The sequence below is a fragment of the Enoplosus armatus genome, chromosome 6, assembly GCF_043641665.1.
Source record: "Enoplosus armatus isolate fEnoArm2 chromosome 6, fEnoArm2.hap1, whole genome shotgun sequence".
In the NCBI taxonomy this organism is placed as follows: Eukaryota; Metazoa; Chordata; class Actinopteri; order Centrarchiformes; family Enoplosidae; genus Enoplosus; species Enoplosus armatus.
The window spans coordinates 2,657,601-2,674,870 of NC_092185.1; the positions used below are offsets into that span (position 1 = coordinate 2,657,601).

A 17,270-nucleotide genomic window follows, 5' to 3' on the forward strand; every position below is an offset into this window, starting at 1 on the left:
TTTGTTATCATTTAAATCAGACAAAACAGCAGAAATGTAAAAGTTACACAAACTACATACAGTCCTACACACAACCATACATGTCTACTCACAGTCAGCTGCACTTTTACCAACATGTTCAAACCTTTGGAGCCATTTGACTAAATGGCCGTAACCTCATATGTTCACCAGATGGTGCTAGAGGGCCACATAATCATATCACTACAGAAAGAGGTTACAGGAGTAGGCTGCAGTACTTCTGATGGCAGAAGACAAACAACAGAGACATGAGGAGCCACACTTCCTTTCAAACTGTAGTAAATGTGTTGACTGTAGATCATCTGGGGACAGAATAGTTATAGAAAAAATGGTGACTTCATTTCCATGACTTCACTGTCTAGACCTTCTGTTTTCCAAAAATAAAGCCCATCGCTGTCTTCTGTCTCCTGTCTGGCTACGCATGATACGGACAATATCATAATTGTAATAATGAGTAATTAAATCGTCATCCTCCTTTTGTAATGTCTGGTATTTAGCTAATTGATCTGGGGGCGAGCAGGAATTTGGGAGGGGTATTTGTATTGTATGAAGTGTATTTTATGCGCAGTGTTTTTAATGTTAGATTTATTCTTTTACTACTATGGACTAGGGCAATAATTCAATATCCTCATGTAATGTATCTACTATCAGTTTAATCATATTATGACGATTACCGCCAGGTATCATTTGAAAAGCTTTTACGAGTGCTGACGTGATACCAGAGTAGAAAAAAAATATTTTTTCCACACCTTATCTTATGAAAAATGTGTATTGTAAAAAAAAATATGTTTATATTAAGACGCCAAAATTCTCAAATGCTAAATTATGCCGAACATGAACTTCTCTTAAATAAATCGGTAAAGTTCTGATTTAAATCAGCGATTGTCTGATGAGCGATTACATAAACAAGATGCTGAAGTGGCAATGAATCAATTAGATGTTTATCGCCAACTATTTTTATAATCCATTAAATCATTTATCAAACAAAAAAACATTAAAACATTCTCTGGTTCCGGCTTCTCAAATGTGAGGATGTGAATATCTTCTGGACATCACCAGTGATATGAGAAATTGTGATGGCCGCTTTTCACCGTTTTATTGTGTAGACGTAATTATTGATACAAATAATAGTTAAGATTATTTAATAATGAAAATAACTATTAAACAAGATTAAAATTCTAACCACACTTTAGATGAAAGCTTTTGATACTTTGATCTAAAGCACCAAAACATTGAGGTTTGATACCTAATGACAATATAACATGTCAGTGTTTTAATGTTGATGTCAAGACCTACCTGATCAGGATCTAAATAACAAACATGTACTGGTTTGCTTACTGCTTAGAGGACCAACTGGGAGGTTAATTGCATCACATACAAACTGAGCAGGTACTTTATCAGATGACCCAACGAAGTTGCCCCATGCAGATGAACTCAAACTGAGAATTAACTGGAGGTTCTGTTTGACCAAAACCTGATTGTCACGCAGTGCTTCACTGTGGTCAATCTGCAGGTCAGGAACTTTTCATCCTTCAGCAACCTGACGATGAGCATTTAATCCTGACAAGATTCAATATGCGTCTTCTGACTGCCAGAAAAGAAAAACAGTATCTGAACGTTATGCAAAACAGACCACCTTGTAAAATCTGCACCCCCCGCCCCTCAAAAGATCCCCAACTAAGTTAATTCACTCCATCCTCCCTCCGTATCGTGCAACAGTCGTTAATTTGAGTGAGACGGGACAGACCAAACAAACACACACAAAATACGTTCCCAAAATCTGCGGCCCAGATGCGCTCGGCACATACCGCAGCTGCACTAACATTGCTTTATGCAACAAGATGGCCTGTCATTAACGCCAAGTGCCGCGCCGGATGCGCTCCGTCAACCCCCCCCCCGCCTCCCAGCTCCCCCCACAACCCCCAGCAGCGTCTGTATCCCATCATCCCTCTCTCTTTTAAACATCCTCACACTCATCAGCCTGAGGTTATGAGGCCTGTGGCACGCGTGCCGCATTCCTGGGAGGTGATGCGAAACAGAAATGCATTAAATTCCCGATCTGGAATCCATCGCAGGGGGTGTTTGTGTGTGTGAGTGAGTGAGAGAGAGAGAGAGAGAGGGCAAGTGGGGGGGGGGTCGGGCTGGAAAATAAAGACAAGACGGGGTTAAGGGGTCTCACTGCCCCCTCGAGTACCAGAGCATCTGAATTTACAAAGTGTCGGAGGCGTCTGAGGAACTCAAAATATATAGGGTTTGAAAGTTTTAGGATTTCTGGGTATTTACAGGGAATGAGGTTCTCGGGAGCCCCGGGGCCTGTGGAGGTTTACGGAGCAGAGGGCTACTCTTGGGACAGTAAAATAAAATGCCTGCAAAACATTTAACTTCCTTCGCAGTATCGCATATGACAATTAATGGACCCCAGGGGTGTGATACGGCCGTATTAAGAGTTCAGGGAAGCATCTGGAGAGAGTAGACAAAAATAGCATATCACTGCATCTTCACCTTACAGATCTCTATGGAAGATTAAAAGGTCCCCGGAGAATTCCTGTAAGGGTCAACGATGCAAACAGATGTCCTCCTCCGCCTCATAAAAATGAAAAACACAGAAAGTGTGTCCAGAAAGTGAGGGATTGACAGCTGCATTCCACTTCATACCAACTACAGTGACTATTACTGTAGAGAGTGTCTCTGACTCACTGATGGAATTTAATCTTCAACCTCATTTCACCTGCACGTCGTCCCACTTGTCCACCAGCACATGTTTCTCCGCATCGTCCCTCCGGACATTTCACAACATCACATTAGAGTTGGATTTGTGTAATGTGGGACTTTCACCAATGACTCAAGGTTTTAGTTTAGAGATTTCGTGAGGTTCAAGGGTGCAAGGAGACGGAATTTGGGACAAAGGATCTGGCTCCAATCAGCGCATCTGACTGAGGTTGACTCTGCACCCACAGGAAGGCCGAGCCCGAGGCCATAGCGGGGAAATCAAACCCATCTTTCTCAATTGTTCATTCCAGATATAAATATCTTTTGACAATACAAGAGCCAAGCTAAAGGTGAGCCGTGTGCCACTCTGACCTCTCATTGGTATTTTTACCCTCATAGGTCAGACGTCAATGCGGATACAAGTACATGCACGCACACACTAATACACACGCCTACATGCATGCATAATGTCCACACCTGGATGCACACAAATGCACAGACATCTCAGTGCACACATGCAGTCGCACTCACTACACACCTGAATGCAGACACACATAAATCACCCAAATGTATGAACGCTGCATGCACACATCCACGTACCCAAAAACTCATACACGCAGTAAAGCACATAACTTAACACCTATAAATGTGCTACAGTCACACACAGATGTGCAGAAACAGATGCATGCACGCACAGACAAATCTTTTTCTTTTTTTTTTAAATTCAGCCTGATATGAACTGTAATAAGGCGGCAGTGAGGTGACTGGATGTCTATGTGATCCGACTATCTGTGAGGAATGCTTTACGTGACAAGACAGAAAGACTTCAAAAGCCAATGTCTCATCCTCTTCCTCCCCCATGAACACAAAAGAATGTGTGGCAAGGCGCAAATATAAAACACAAGTGTTTCTGTGAAAAAAAAAAAAAACACAAAAAGAAAAAACCCTGCAACCCCCATGGACTGAGCAGCACTGCTGCCAGCACATGAAGTTACTCCTTTTTCAGTTGAAACCGTCTGACTCATCATGACTGAGCCAAGTTTTGAGCTGGCCTCCTACCAGAGCATTGTTTACCAGCATCCTACTTAACTGCACAGAGTAAATGAAATCAAGCTAAAAATACCCGAGCGCAGCAGGCTTAAAGGAAGCAAGTAAAGGAGTCAGCAGAGCTCTTCTTTACCGGGTGAAAGGCCAAGCGCTTGATGAGGCGATGCCAAGGGTAGAATTACCTGCACGCTCCTGTATCACCATCCCTTCCCTAAATACACACCCTTTTCTCTTCCTCCAGGATAAGTGTGTCATCAAGGTACAACTACAGCTGCTATTTATGACCGCAGAGCAACACAACCTGCTTTGTTCTCCTGTCAGAAGAAGACATATGGCTCAAAGGAGGGAAAGACACCTCATCTTAACTGTCATGATCCTCCTGAAATAAAGACCGGCCTGGAGTTTCTTCACTCCTCCACCTCCATACCACCCCCCTTACTGGCTTTTGCAAATTACCACAATTTATACTGAACATCCAGTCAATGAGACTTCCCAAAAAAATGATGTCATAATTCTTTAGAAAATGCCAGAATGTAATTTTGGTAAAGAGACTCACCAACTGGCAATGTTACCTCCTTTTTAGATGTCTGAATAAGATCTCAAATCACTTTTAGATAAAAGTCACAACAGCAGTTTTATTAGCTTGAGCCGAGTAACATTTCCATAACTTTTGAAGTATATTGACAACAGAATTCTGTCCTCCCTCGCGCACAAATCTAATTCTGCTCTTATAAATCTGCACCTGTGTTCTCCCAAAGGTTGACTTGCAGACTGAGTAGCATTCAAATTTGTTTTGTGGTCAATACACTTCCAACATGGCACAAGTCTGAGTCGGATGTCATCAGATTACCATAAAGGCTACAGCAGCACAAGGTTAAATTTGGGCAGAGAGAAATGGAACGACTCCTCGTTAGCCTTATAAAGAGCACTGTAACACATTTTTCATCTCGTATGTACAAATGAAAATAAGAGCAGTTTAATCAACCACAAAACCGACGGAGCCAATTTTAAGTTGTTTTTAAGATTCTTCTCATGTGGGATCAGTTTATAATGTTTTCCCCCCTCATGTTGCAACCAGAGATTAACAATAAATACATCAACCACAATAATAATTAGACCAGCACTGGACCGCATGGATGGATGAATATCACTTTCCTTACAGCATGTAAAACATTAGAAATTAAACCAGAGTCCCAGCTCAACGTCTCGTCTCTGAATGCTTGTGTACTTTCAGAGTAGAGCTGCAACAATTAGTCGACAAATCAATAAAACTAATCTGCAACTATTGTGATAATCAATTGTCATTTTTCAAGCAAAAATGCAAAGAAAATGATGGCTTGATTCTCAAATGCGAGAATTAGCTGCTTTTCTTGGTCTTACATTATTGTTGATTGAATGTTTTGGGGGTTTTGGACATCTGAAGAAGTCACCTTGGGCTCTACGATACTGTGATGGGCATTTTTCACTGTTTTTCCTGTGTTTTATAGACCAAATGATTAACAGAGAAAATAACTGGCAGATTAATTGATGACAATAATCATTAGTAGACATTATAAAATAGGCAGCAGAGTTCACTATCTAATGATGTTAAATGATGAGAAAATCTATATCTCTAATTAAGGCATCAATAACAAAATAAGTTAATATCATAACTTTATAAGTCACCAACGCCGCTCCCTCTCATATACCAGGTGCCAAACATCCTGCAAACATTGAGGCTCTTTCCTTAAACCTCACGTCATGTTTGTTTTTACGTAATTGACAAACATGTCTGAATGACAAAAATTCCTCACTTCAACAGATCGATGAAGCCAGCAATGCTACATATTCCATGTCTGAAAAGGGCTTAAACCCTCAGAACCTCTAAACCAAGAGGGGTGAGGTACGAGGTAGTCATAAATTCCCCAAATAGTCATAAATTCCCCAAGTTACTCAATCCATCCCTCCACTTAATTTGAAAGTGATGAAACATGTCTAAAACTATAAAGTGGTAATGAGGACAATGTGACAGTAATCCTTTGGCTTCAAAACTGCAGATAAACTCTTCAATTCTAATGAAGTGTTATACAATCATTTAGCTCACTAGAGTCCCAGGGTCACATTTCAAAGGGTCTGAACCACTCAGTGGGGAGACCGGGGTGAGTGATGGCCGGTGATACTCGCCAGATTTTGTTTTTTGATCCACAATCAACGCAAGCATTGGACAAAGACTGAGGCCCTTCAGCATGCGATGCCTCCGTGACAGCAGATGACTCATGGCAGCAGAATGTGATGGAGCAGGAAACATCACTCGCAATTACACTGTTAACTTCACAGGAATAACAATAGTAAACATGCTATTTTCGAAACACGTTTATGGGCCACTTGAGGGACATCCATCTGTTGGAACTGGAGAAGACAATGTGGAATAAAGCCCCAAAACATCTTTGAAATGTGATCTACGTTTGCTCTGCCTGTTGCCTTAGTACAAAAATAAAAAGGATTAACAACGACCAATATATCCTCGCAGTTATACTGTGCATGTAGTGTGTGTGTATCTGAAACGTTACATAACGTTAAAAAGGTTAAATTAAGAGTAGTTGCAATAACAAAATACAACAATATAATAAGTAAAACGGGTGAAAAACCACAAATCATAGAGGATAGAAAAGCAGTTCCGTCGCAGGAAGGTTGCCAGTTAAAATCCCGACACCAGCAGGAAGAAATGTACTCACACACCACCTGCTGTCAATGTGCCATCAAAGAAGATATGTGAAGCTGCTCAGTGGTCATCAGTGGAGTACTGGTTGTACTGGACAGCTCATCAGAATCAGCCAACGCACCCTGTTGCACTCGCTGTTGCTGCATAAAATATCAGATATCTGTTTTACCCCATAATTATACTTTTAAAGCCAATCTGTTGCATAAGCATCTTTTGCATGTAATTGTTTGCTAGCGTGACTCACTCAGAAGTGTTTTGAAACCAAATAAAAGCACAACACCCACAGTGAGAACAGACTGGAGAGGGAGATTTCTATTAATATTCAAAGGAGTACAAAGTCAAGTATTTACTGGCCAATAGTACAAAATGAACGATATATCTGTGGGTGGTTGACAGTGTTGTTGATCAATATCGATGACGTCTCTGCCAGGTGCTGAGACTTCTGGCTTTCAAAATCTATTTTCCATCCTGCACCCCACCCACTGGAATTTCAAGACTCTCCAAATCGATCCCTGACGTATTTGCACTTTCAACGCAACAATGAAAACACAAGTGAGAAACTAAACCCCACCAGGCACGACGGCTACAACACGCAAATATGTGTCAGTCGCAGGTCAAAAAGTCAACTTTGCATGCTCATATACTCCCCTCTTCTCCTCCTCAGTTGAAGTAATTGGCAATTTGATTTGAAAATGTGACTTAATGTGTCATTGGGTTGTGAAAGCTGTGTCTAATGACTATTCACAAATACAAAACTGTGCTGGACTCTTGATACACTTCATACTAATCACTAATAATAAAACCTAGAAGGAAACGACGCCGACTACATCGGCACTCACAGGAATGTGTGTGTTTGTGGACATTTTAAACTAAATTCTCTGCTTTAAATACGTCTCACTTCACTTCAATGACCACATGACCTGCAATTAATAAAAACTGGATGCAACTAAACAATAGTAACCCGTTGAGAAATCAACAAATGAATCCATAACAATTTTAAGTCTATTCTAAGTCAATTAACTCACAGTTTTTCAAGTTTCTTTATTATCCCCGAGCAACAATTTGTCGTACAGCTAACAGTTATCACATAACCATCAGACAAACAATAGACTATAAAATATACAATACAATATACAAATATACAATATAAAAATCCCATTGAGTTATACATTTAATTTATAATACAAATGCAAATGATAACTCAGATTTATTTAGCTATGCTAGCGGCATGGCGCAATAAATTGCAATATCGGTCCTCCACTTTGGTCCAAACTGATATATCTCAACACCTATTGGATGGATTGCCAAGAGTTTTTGTACAGACATTCATGGTCTCCAGAGGACGACTCCTGCTGACTTTGGTGATCCTCTAACTTTAAATTTTGCGCCACCATGAGGTTGACACTTTTGTTATTCATCATGTCATGTCAGTCATTTTGTTTGTAAAATTTGGTACAGACGTTCACGCTCCCCAGAGGATGAATTGCGATAACTTTAATCCCCTGACCTTTCACCTAGCGCTAATTGCTAATTGTTAGCATGCTAACATTTACCTCAAAGCACTACTGTGGTTAAGTATAGCCTCACAGAGTTGCTGGCATGTCTGTAGCCTCTTAGTCTTGTTAACACTTTTTTAATTAATTATTTAACTATAGTTATAGTTATATTAATTAGAGTAATTAAGTTAATTCTTGGGTAACTTCTTGAAAATTAAGACAAATGAAACATTTGATGATGAGCCTCGTTAAAAACAACATTTTACTACTTTGTGAAATTTCTTAAGTTATCTGAACATGTTAAACTGAAACTGTGGGCACAATAAACCTCCGAAATCATAATCATTTGTTATCTGTGTTTCTGTGTAATTCATGACACACGGAGGAGCAGCCACTCTTTTGGGAAATATTGACAGTGCTTTAAAGTGAGACATATAAAAGCCTGTTACAACATCAGATTAACCAACATCTGTGGCTTAACAGTGTGTTGAGATTTCTGGCCTTCAAAAGTCACTTTGTGGTTAGTTTAGGAAGAAATCTTGCCTCCACCCCCACCAATAATCAGACACTCACATTTTTAACTGCCTAATAATGGAAAACTGTGCTATGACAGAGCTACTGGCAAATCCTTTCAGCCTTGAATGATCATTGGCATCAATTTCAAAATGCACACTTTGTATGTCATCTTGTGGAGATTCACCTCTGAGAGGCTGCGAGAGAATATCTGACTGCCATAAGCGCACCAGATGGGTACCACAGGAAGCATACACTCAGCAGTACGAGGCCAAATGGCAGAGAGAAGTAACTAACAAATCAGAAATTCAATACCCAGAAACAATTTAGCAAGACATCTTTGGTACACCGCAGAGTTAAATGAGGCAAAAGACGTTAACTTCTGAGTCCAGCTTTCTCTGTAAAGAGCGGACACTCTGCTGTTTATGTGACAGTTTGGATTTAAAGTTTAAAGTTTGGCATTTGGACACTCGTCTCTACCACAGCTCAGTTTGTGGGGAAGGATAAGACAAGACAGATTTATCTTTAGATAAAAATCTAGAGCAGCTTTAAAGTATCAGAGTCAAATACCAATCTAATTCAGTAATTGCTCTCATGAAACAGTAAAAAAAAACTAAAAAAAAACTGCTGGTAGATTCTCCAAGTTTCTGAACTGGAGAGACGAACACCATTCTTCCAAACGACAGTCCCTCACTTTGTGGTTTGCGTAGATGGCCTGTAGTCGCCTGACAAATCAAGAGCTTCACCTTCGTCACAGTCGTGTACAATGTCCACATCACAGCTGACAGATCTGAACCTCACTAAAGAACAGCTCCCCAAAATACTCAAACTCCTTTACTTAAGTTTCAAAATGTCCCAAATCCATCACTTTAACAGTGGATGAAGCCAGCAATGTTTCAGATTCCATTATTCTCATTCAAGGCAATTTATCATAAACAACACGCTGTGGCCACACTGCAGGCTCAAGACCACCATCCGCCACATTACACACATGTTCTGCAGGGTCATGGATGGAAAGATGAACTCAGTCACAACAATACTGCCACATGGTGTAAATCTGAGATGCACAGTAATAAGCCAGCCTCTCACTAGGCAGGAACAGCAACATTCAGATGAGACTTTGAGAAAACGTGAGGATTGACTGTTGGGGGCAGAAATCTTTAGCAACTGATTCAAAACGGATTCTTGGTGTCACGTTTTGATTCAGAAATGATTCAAAACAATTCTTGATTCAGTAAAAAGAAAGGGGGGCACAGTACTCTGTGTGCCAAACCACTGACTCCGGTCCTTTGCCCACTGAGTTGCAGTTAAGCTAACTGGTCTTGAAGAGGGTCGGTGTCTGACTAACAGAAATGTGTGTGTATGCAGCTTTTCACTGAAGTTCTGTTTTCCAAGTTATTTATTTCAGTTAACTGCATTAACTTGGAAGAATCTTACAGTCTTATTCCTCTATGAAAATAATGAAAGTGTCATTTATTGACCCACTTTCCAAAGTTGTTGTTAACATTGTATGTCCAGCAGTAGAGAACAGCCTCACTGCTGCAACTGGGGTAATCATTAAAAAAGCCTATCACACAGATCTTTTTTTCAGATTTTTGATTGAATGAATGTGCGTACCAAATGTCATGGCAAAATATTAAACATGTACTGTAGATGAACTAACCCAGAGCTGCCATGTATGCTTGTTACACCTCCTCCTCACCTTTTGAGAAGATGATTATTTATTAAATTGGAGTCTGGAGTGCCTTGGAAGCCGAATGGTCACAGAGCATCCCCCATGGCCGTCGCAACATCGCCCGTTTGACCTGGCAATCTTTGTTGCACGTCATACCCACTCTCTCTGGAGTTTAATCCAACTGAGACTGCACTGTCATCTGCAGGCTCTATACTGTGGTCACTCTCCATTGCTCTCACCATGTCTTGTCTATTCATGTGCTACATGTGTATATAATAATAATAATGCTTTAGTTGTGTAGCACCTTTCATACATACAATGAAACAATATATGGTCTACATGTGTTGTACCGCTGCATACCTGCATCTTTCTGACAGAGTGACTGCTGAGCTGTGGCAGTGCACCGACACCACTGGTGACATCCGCCACAGCAAGATCATATTGTTTATTGGCAATTGAATACAATGACGGTGAGTCAATCTGCAAATGCAGACGACTGCCCGAGCCTAGTAAACAAACAGCTAGAGTTCAGATCGTTCTGTTATTTCTCTCTAACCACATCAGTCAGGAACACGAGGAACGTGGGCAAATTGATATTTTCCACCTGCAAATGTAAATATCTGATCCTGTATTTTTCCACACAAAACACATAGCCTACTGTGATTTTCCGTTGTTTGTAGAGGAGCTACGAGGAATGCTTGGGCCTCTCATTTAGACAAATGCATATCACTCAGTGTATTTCCAGGGAGTATTCTCTTTCAGACCCATGAAGAGCACCATGGTATTATATACCAGAAGAGCAGAGTGTTAATCAAATTCCTATAATTCCTGGCTTTCATAAAATACAAGTAATAAAAACACAGAATGAAATGTGGAACTATAAATAGACACTGAATATCTAATAATATCACATAATGGGTGTCTGCCAATGTTGAGCTCACACTGTGCTCTACCGACCCCTGACTGCGGAAATCAATCCCAGCTTCATCCCTCCCGTAACCAAACACCATATTGTCTTGATTTCTTGTATATGTCATGTAACGTAAAAGCTATTCTTACAGCAACAATTCAAGGGGGGAAAAAAAGGATCTTGGTCCACCGATATGGAGTCATCAAAGCCATAGGTGGCCAGATTGATTTTGATCATGAGTTCACTGTTTTGGAATAATGAGATTCTGCAGCACGAGGCGCACGATGCAAAACAGATACTGGGCAAGTCATTTAAGAACGGGAAAGGATCGTGTTAAAACAGATCACTGAATCACCTTTTTGGCCCAAGCAGTGTGCCGTGTTGTTGCCATGACGACACTGTGTTTATCTATTCAAGGTATCCAAATGCATTACTCATGTGCTTCTATAGACCCATCAAACCTTTACCTGCCACAGGCTTTTGTACAGTCAAATCAAAACAGCCCTGACAATTTATTACAGAAACCTACAGACATGATGAGGATGATGATCGCTGGGGTGGTAGTGGTGGTAATGCGGGCTGGGATTGCATAAGCTGTACGCAAGTCAACACAAGTTAGAGGCAAAAGAACAAACTGGGAAGGTCAACCATTACTTTTTAAGTGAGCCCCTTAAATAAATAAATGAATATAAATAGCAGGCGGTGTGTACATATCTATTAGTAAATGAACGATTAACATAGTGTAAAGCATCAGTCCACTCCTGACACTTACTAGCTTTCCCCAGAGTATTCAAACATATCTCAGTCTTTCTCAGCAAATGGAGTTTGGTGCTCAGTTGTCATGGAGACAGCTCAGTTGCTCTTCTCGCTCAACAGTGAGTCAACTGTTTAACCAGACTTAACTATGCCTAAGATGTCCCAATAAACCATATGAATACCAGGCAGCCAGTAAGAGGTACATGGTATTTAATGTAACCAATCCCAATCCAGTCACCACATCATACAGGGAACAAGCAGAACAGAGTGTAAAGAGGAAATAACACTACAAAAATGCACCACAACAGATCGGCCCAGTCCTCTACTGCTGCCAACTGAGTAACCGGCCGTTAAGAACTATAGCATTTATGAGAGAGATCATAGTGTTAATATTGATGGATTCAAAATGTGCACACTCGCCTGCGAGTTCACACCACATAGGCTTCCATTAACTGTTTAACATGTCTTATACTGAATCAAGATGCCATTCCAGTTCATTAAAATGCTAACATTATAAGCTCAACTTTTTTTTCATACTTTACCAGACTTTCTGAGCTGCTCTCAAGTTGATTATTCGACTGACAGTAAATTAATTGCTAACAATTTAGATAATTACCATTTAATCATTTTGCTGGTTTTAGGATTTGCAGCTTTTCTGTTTTATATAATTGTAAATTGATATCTTTGGGTCCAGATTTCTCACCATTTTCTGACATTGCATTGTAGCCCGACTCATAACTGTAAATATCTTGAATACAACACATCAATCTGACAGTTCAACCTGCAGGTCCAGGGGCTGGTTTCACAAAGATAGACTTTAACTTCAGCTTAGATCTAATTAATAGTCAGACCATGACTTGCCATGACTTCTGGGTAAATCAAACCAAAAGATATGGCTCACCCAGCATGTCAACCTGCTTTGTTTTGTTCACTCTAGCAGAAAATGTTTAGAAAAGTTACAAGGGCATTTTACTGGTAGACTATAACATTACAACTAACTTCCTGTAGGATAAAATCTGACTGCAGTACAGACCTGTGGCAGAGCTGAGAAGCTGTGGTTTCTTAAAGCTCAGTACTTCTGCTAACTCGTCGGTTGGTCTCCTCACTGCTGTATACTTCCAACAGGCTCCCTAAAAACGTTTTTCCTTCTCATTAATTGCCCCACCGCATTGTTAACAAACCACATAATGGAGTTTTCTTCTCTTTTGGCGTTGGGTGCCACTGGTCAGCAGGTGTCACTGGTTGTTACCATGGAAACAAGGCTCTACATTCTGATTTAGCCTGGGTTGGGCTGGCTACCGTTATTACCTTTGTCTTTGTTTTTTCCAACTTGCATTAGACTAATTCAAGAGCAAAATTATCTAAAATCTTTGTGGGCAGAGATGAGATCAACCTCAACTCCTGAGATGAACTTCGAGGCCAACTGGAGCATTGATTCTTAAATAAATGTATTTTTATTAAAATCATTAAAAGTTTGAGAGTACTTTGGACACGATGTTCTTCAGGTTCATACTCAAACTTTACATGAAATTTAATGTTCATTTTCAATACATTTCTAAAATATTGAGTTTTTTGCACTTTCGATGCCTTTCACTTTCTCTCTGTGAAAATTGCTCTGTAGCTAACAAGGAAGACCTTAATGCAAGTTCATCTTTACACATGCACACACCTCCCTTGTTTAAAATGTTTGGAAGTATCTACAGGTGGGTGCAAGTAGCACTCAGAGTGAGTAAACTGCACAAGTTCAGTAAAAAGCACATGTTCCTTCCTTAAATGTTCACAGTGCATGCAGTTGCCGTAACAACACAGTGCTAATTTAAATATACTTAGCCATCTGTGATCTTAAATCGCTCAGACTGAAACAGAGCCATCTAAAAAACATCTCCTTTAGAATTTATTAAGCTATAAACAACATTTACACCCAACTTAACTGCCTTAAAGCCTGAATGGCCAATGAACGCACACTTATAACCCCCAAAACAACCAGTTCCGAGACAAACATTAAAAGAAAAGACCCTTAAGAAAATATGTAAATGGCCTCGGTGCACATAAGTCTTCCATTTGCACAGTCAAAAATAACCCTTTCAAAGAGAAAAAAAAACATTTGGTCAATTTATAAAACCCTGAAATGCACAAAACCAATTCTTTCAACTCTTTTTTGAAGAGAGGGGGTGTATTAAATTAGAATTAAGATTTACACAAACTAGTCACTGCATTTTTGTGATTGCTGACTCAATTATAATCTCTATCTGCCTGTTTTTGGTTTGACGGTCTACATGTGGGGTGGACGGGGTTGACATGCACTGTCCCACAGTCCCTCCCACTGGGTCTGGCATTCAGGTACAGCTCCCTCCCTCCCTCTATAAAGCCTCTCATGTTAGCAGTGTAAACTTCAGACTTCAACTCATGTTAAACTCTTTACAGCCTTGGAGAAAAAAAAAACACCCAACTCTCTGTACTAAACAGTACACAACACACTTGGATGTGCATCATAAACTCTCTACATCACGTTACAAGCTAGAGCCTGAGGTAAGTGACTTTTTCCACAATTTATTAAAAGATTGCTTAAGAATTCTTCAGGAAGTTAAGAATGTAAATTGATGTCCTGCCAAATCTGGGGTAGGGTGTGCTGATGACTGGATGTTTCTTCAATGATCTTACAAATCCATTAATACTGATTTGTAATTGACAAACTAACAGACTGTGACTCTTAACCACCCTGTTGTTGTGCAGCTACCTTTTCAATGCTGTCTTACACTAATCAATCAGTTCAGAGCTAACCTCCTAAATGTCATTTATTCAGCTTTACCACTGAACAGCTCCCAGCCAAAATGAGATTAGCCCTGCACACCGTCATCTGCTGCTGTGTTTTCACCACTGTCCTGCCACTGGTAAAAGGTGCCACCGGGGAGCACAACACCATTCTGAAAAAAAGGTGAGCTGCCTGATCAACCATCACTGTGAGAACATGGTGTTCATTCTACAGTAAAAGCCTCATCTTTGTCCTTTTAACATTCAAATCAGGTGCCTGCCCTTAATGACACAAGAGACATTTATATGGAGTTAATGAGAACAAGTGAAGGAAATATCCCAGTTAAGTCAGAAAACTTCACTTTTAATATAGCCTGAGAGGGATTTTTGAGGCTGATACTGATATATATTTGAAAGTTTTAAAAATCTGATAACTATATCTGCGCCAATGCCTAAGCACATAGAAATAATTTTGATAAGGCTGCCCTAAGTTGGTACCTATGTAATAAAGACACTGTCTCTAAAATACCTCAAATATGTCTGGCATTTCTGTTCTTCAATTTGTTGTTATTCATTAGACATACATGTCGATACAGCTATATCTGTGATAACCTAATATCGGCCTAGAGATTTATTGGTCCGGCAATGTATTTCTCGTCAAAAATCTACATTGGCTTCAAATGAAATCATCTCATATTTTGGATGCGTTATGTGCCATCATCCCTTTATGTTTCTGTGATCACAACCTCTTCTGTCCTTTGCGGCAGGTTCAGAGTTTGGCTGCAGAGCCATATGAAGAGAGACCTGCGCAACAGCTTAGTGACAGGCAATGAGCGGTACTCTGACGTCCATGTTGGACCGCAGCATGACGGGAATGCAAAAATTGTCTCACCACCATCAAGGTAACAAGAAAAGCTGCATTTTGAGGGTATTTTTGGCCTCCTTTGATATGAGACAGTGTAGAGATAGATGGGAAACAAGGGGAGACAGAAAAAGTATGAAATGCAGCTACCAGGAGACCCCCAAAGCACTGCATTTATTAAGTGTTTGAAGGTGCAGCAGAAGCTGTTACATATTGCAGGAGTTAAAATTCCAAATGAAATATAAACCATGTGAGAAAAGATGTTATTATCTATATATCTACATATCAAAAAGGTGGGTAACTGAAGACTGGATGACCCTCTATTGCACTGATAAATGTACATGAATTTAGATAAATCTTGAAGACAATTTGGTTTAAACCCTGTCAGCATATCATGTGCTACAGGTCAGATGTAACAACCCTGGACAGCAGTCTGAAGAGCATAAATGTGTCTTTTCCTTTTCCAGCTTTGGGATACATCAGATATCAGCAAATATCAGACCCAGGAGGTCAACGTCATCCATCTGCTTCCTTGTGACGTGTGCAGTCCACGACCTGGTCGAAAAACTGATCAAGAATAACAAACACAGAGTGGCCACTGCTCCTGCGGACAAGATTGGCTCTAAAGGTTACGGACGCCGCCGCCGCTCACTGCAGGACGTCACTCAGCTTGCCCTCCGGACCAGAGGACAAAGACGGAGCACTGAAGCTGGTCAGCGAGTCCGCAGACACAAAAGCACAGACACAGTGGCCTAAGACAGGCATGGAAAGGCAAAGGAGAATCCTTGCTGGGGTTATTTGCTCACAACAGATGAAGATAAGTCCCCTCACAGGTTTTATTCCACAGATTTACAGCTAGATATGCAGAAAGAACGGCTGCTACATCTGTGCAGTTCATCAGAGGAAGATTTGCTCAGGTCACTAGATTCTGAATAGATACTGTTTGTGGAGGCTTTAGGTGCAGGTCTCACTGTGTGTGTCTGAAGTGTGTGATTTATGGATGAATTCAAGTCAGACCTGTGCGACTTGACAAGAATGTCTGTCTCTTCTTCAGCTTCCAAAGTGAGCTTGGCAGCTGAGATAGAAGACAATTCCTGAGGATCTTCTCTGACATACTGATGAACTGAGGAGGAACTGAGGCTGCGACGGGGGAGGATTTTATCTCAAGAAACGGACATTACTGGACCCCAAACTGCAACAAGCAGGATCCTTTCACTAGTGAACTGAAAGTGCTGAACTGCTTGCGAAGTGCAATTTATACAATATGTACTAGGCCTATACATAGTTAAAATTATGTAATTATCAGCTTGTATATTAGGATATATAAAGCTACCTTATATTTAAGCATTCAATACAACTATAATTTTATACAGCCAAAATAAACATGTCTCTTTTTGGATTTTAACTTCAATGAAGTATGTATCTTAAATGTAAATAATTATCTTCTCCTGTATTTTTCACGTGAATTAATCACGTCACTGAGTTATGTGTTATACCAATTGCCTTAACATCATTGTGATGATTATACCTTATTGGAAATGAATCATATTGGAGATGTCTTTAAGTTGCCATGTATGCCTTTGACCATCCAAACAACTGCGAAGAAGTCATCTGGATTTTGGCTGGACTTTGGATGCTGTGGAAAGTGACGGAGAGTCTCTTTTTGAAGGAGAAGGACTGATGAGTTAATAAAAGGGTTGTGCTGCCATCTAGCTTTACAGGAGGCAACATGTAACAAAAGCAGGCCAAGCTGTTCAAAATGAATGCAGCTTCAACAAAGCACTTACAGTGGTTATGCTAAATGTTTCATCTTAAAAGCCTGAGTTTTGAAA

General features: G+C 40.2%; 1 protein-coding gene across 1 annotated transcript; it reads left to right on the forward strand.

The window, feature by feature from the left end:
• The first annotated feature begins 14,656 nt into the window (after positions 1-14,656).
• admb (adrenomedullin b) lies at positions 14,657-16,536 on the forward strand. The gene is made up of 4 exons (XM_070906941.1): positions 14,657-14,760; positions 15,344-15,478; positions 15,906-16,150; positions 16,493-16,536. Exons 1-4 carry the CDS (start codon positions 14,657-14,659, stop codon positions 16,534-16,536), a joined length of 528 nt encoding a protein of 175 aa, XP_070763042.1.
• Positions 16,537-17,270: the final 734 nt, after the last annotated feature.

Excerpts from the sequence above, each read along its gene's own strand:
- admb (XM_070906941.1), top strand. The coding sequence starts at position 14,657 with ATGAGATTAGCCCTGCACACCGTCATCTGCTGCTGTGTTTTCACCACT. Across the intron at positions 14,761-15,343 it reads AACACCATTCTGAAAAAAAG|GTTCAGAGTTTGGCTGCAGA; the intron begins GTGAGCTGCCTG and ends CCTTTGCGGCAG. Across the intron at positions 16,151-16,492 it reads AAGACGGAGCACTGAAGCTG|CTTCCAAAGTGAGCTTGGCA; the intron begins GTCAGCGAGTCC and ends TCTCTTCTTCAG.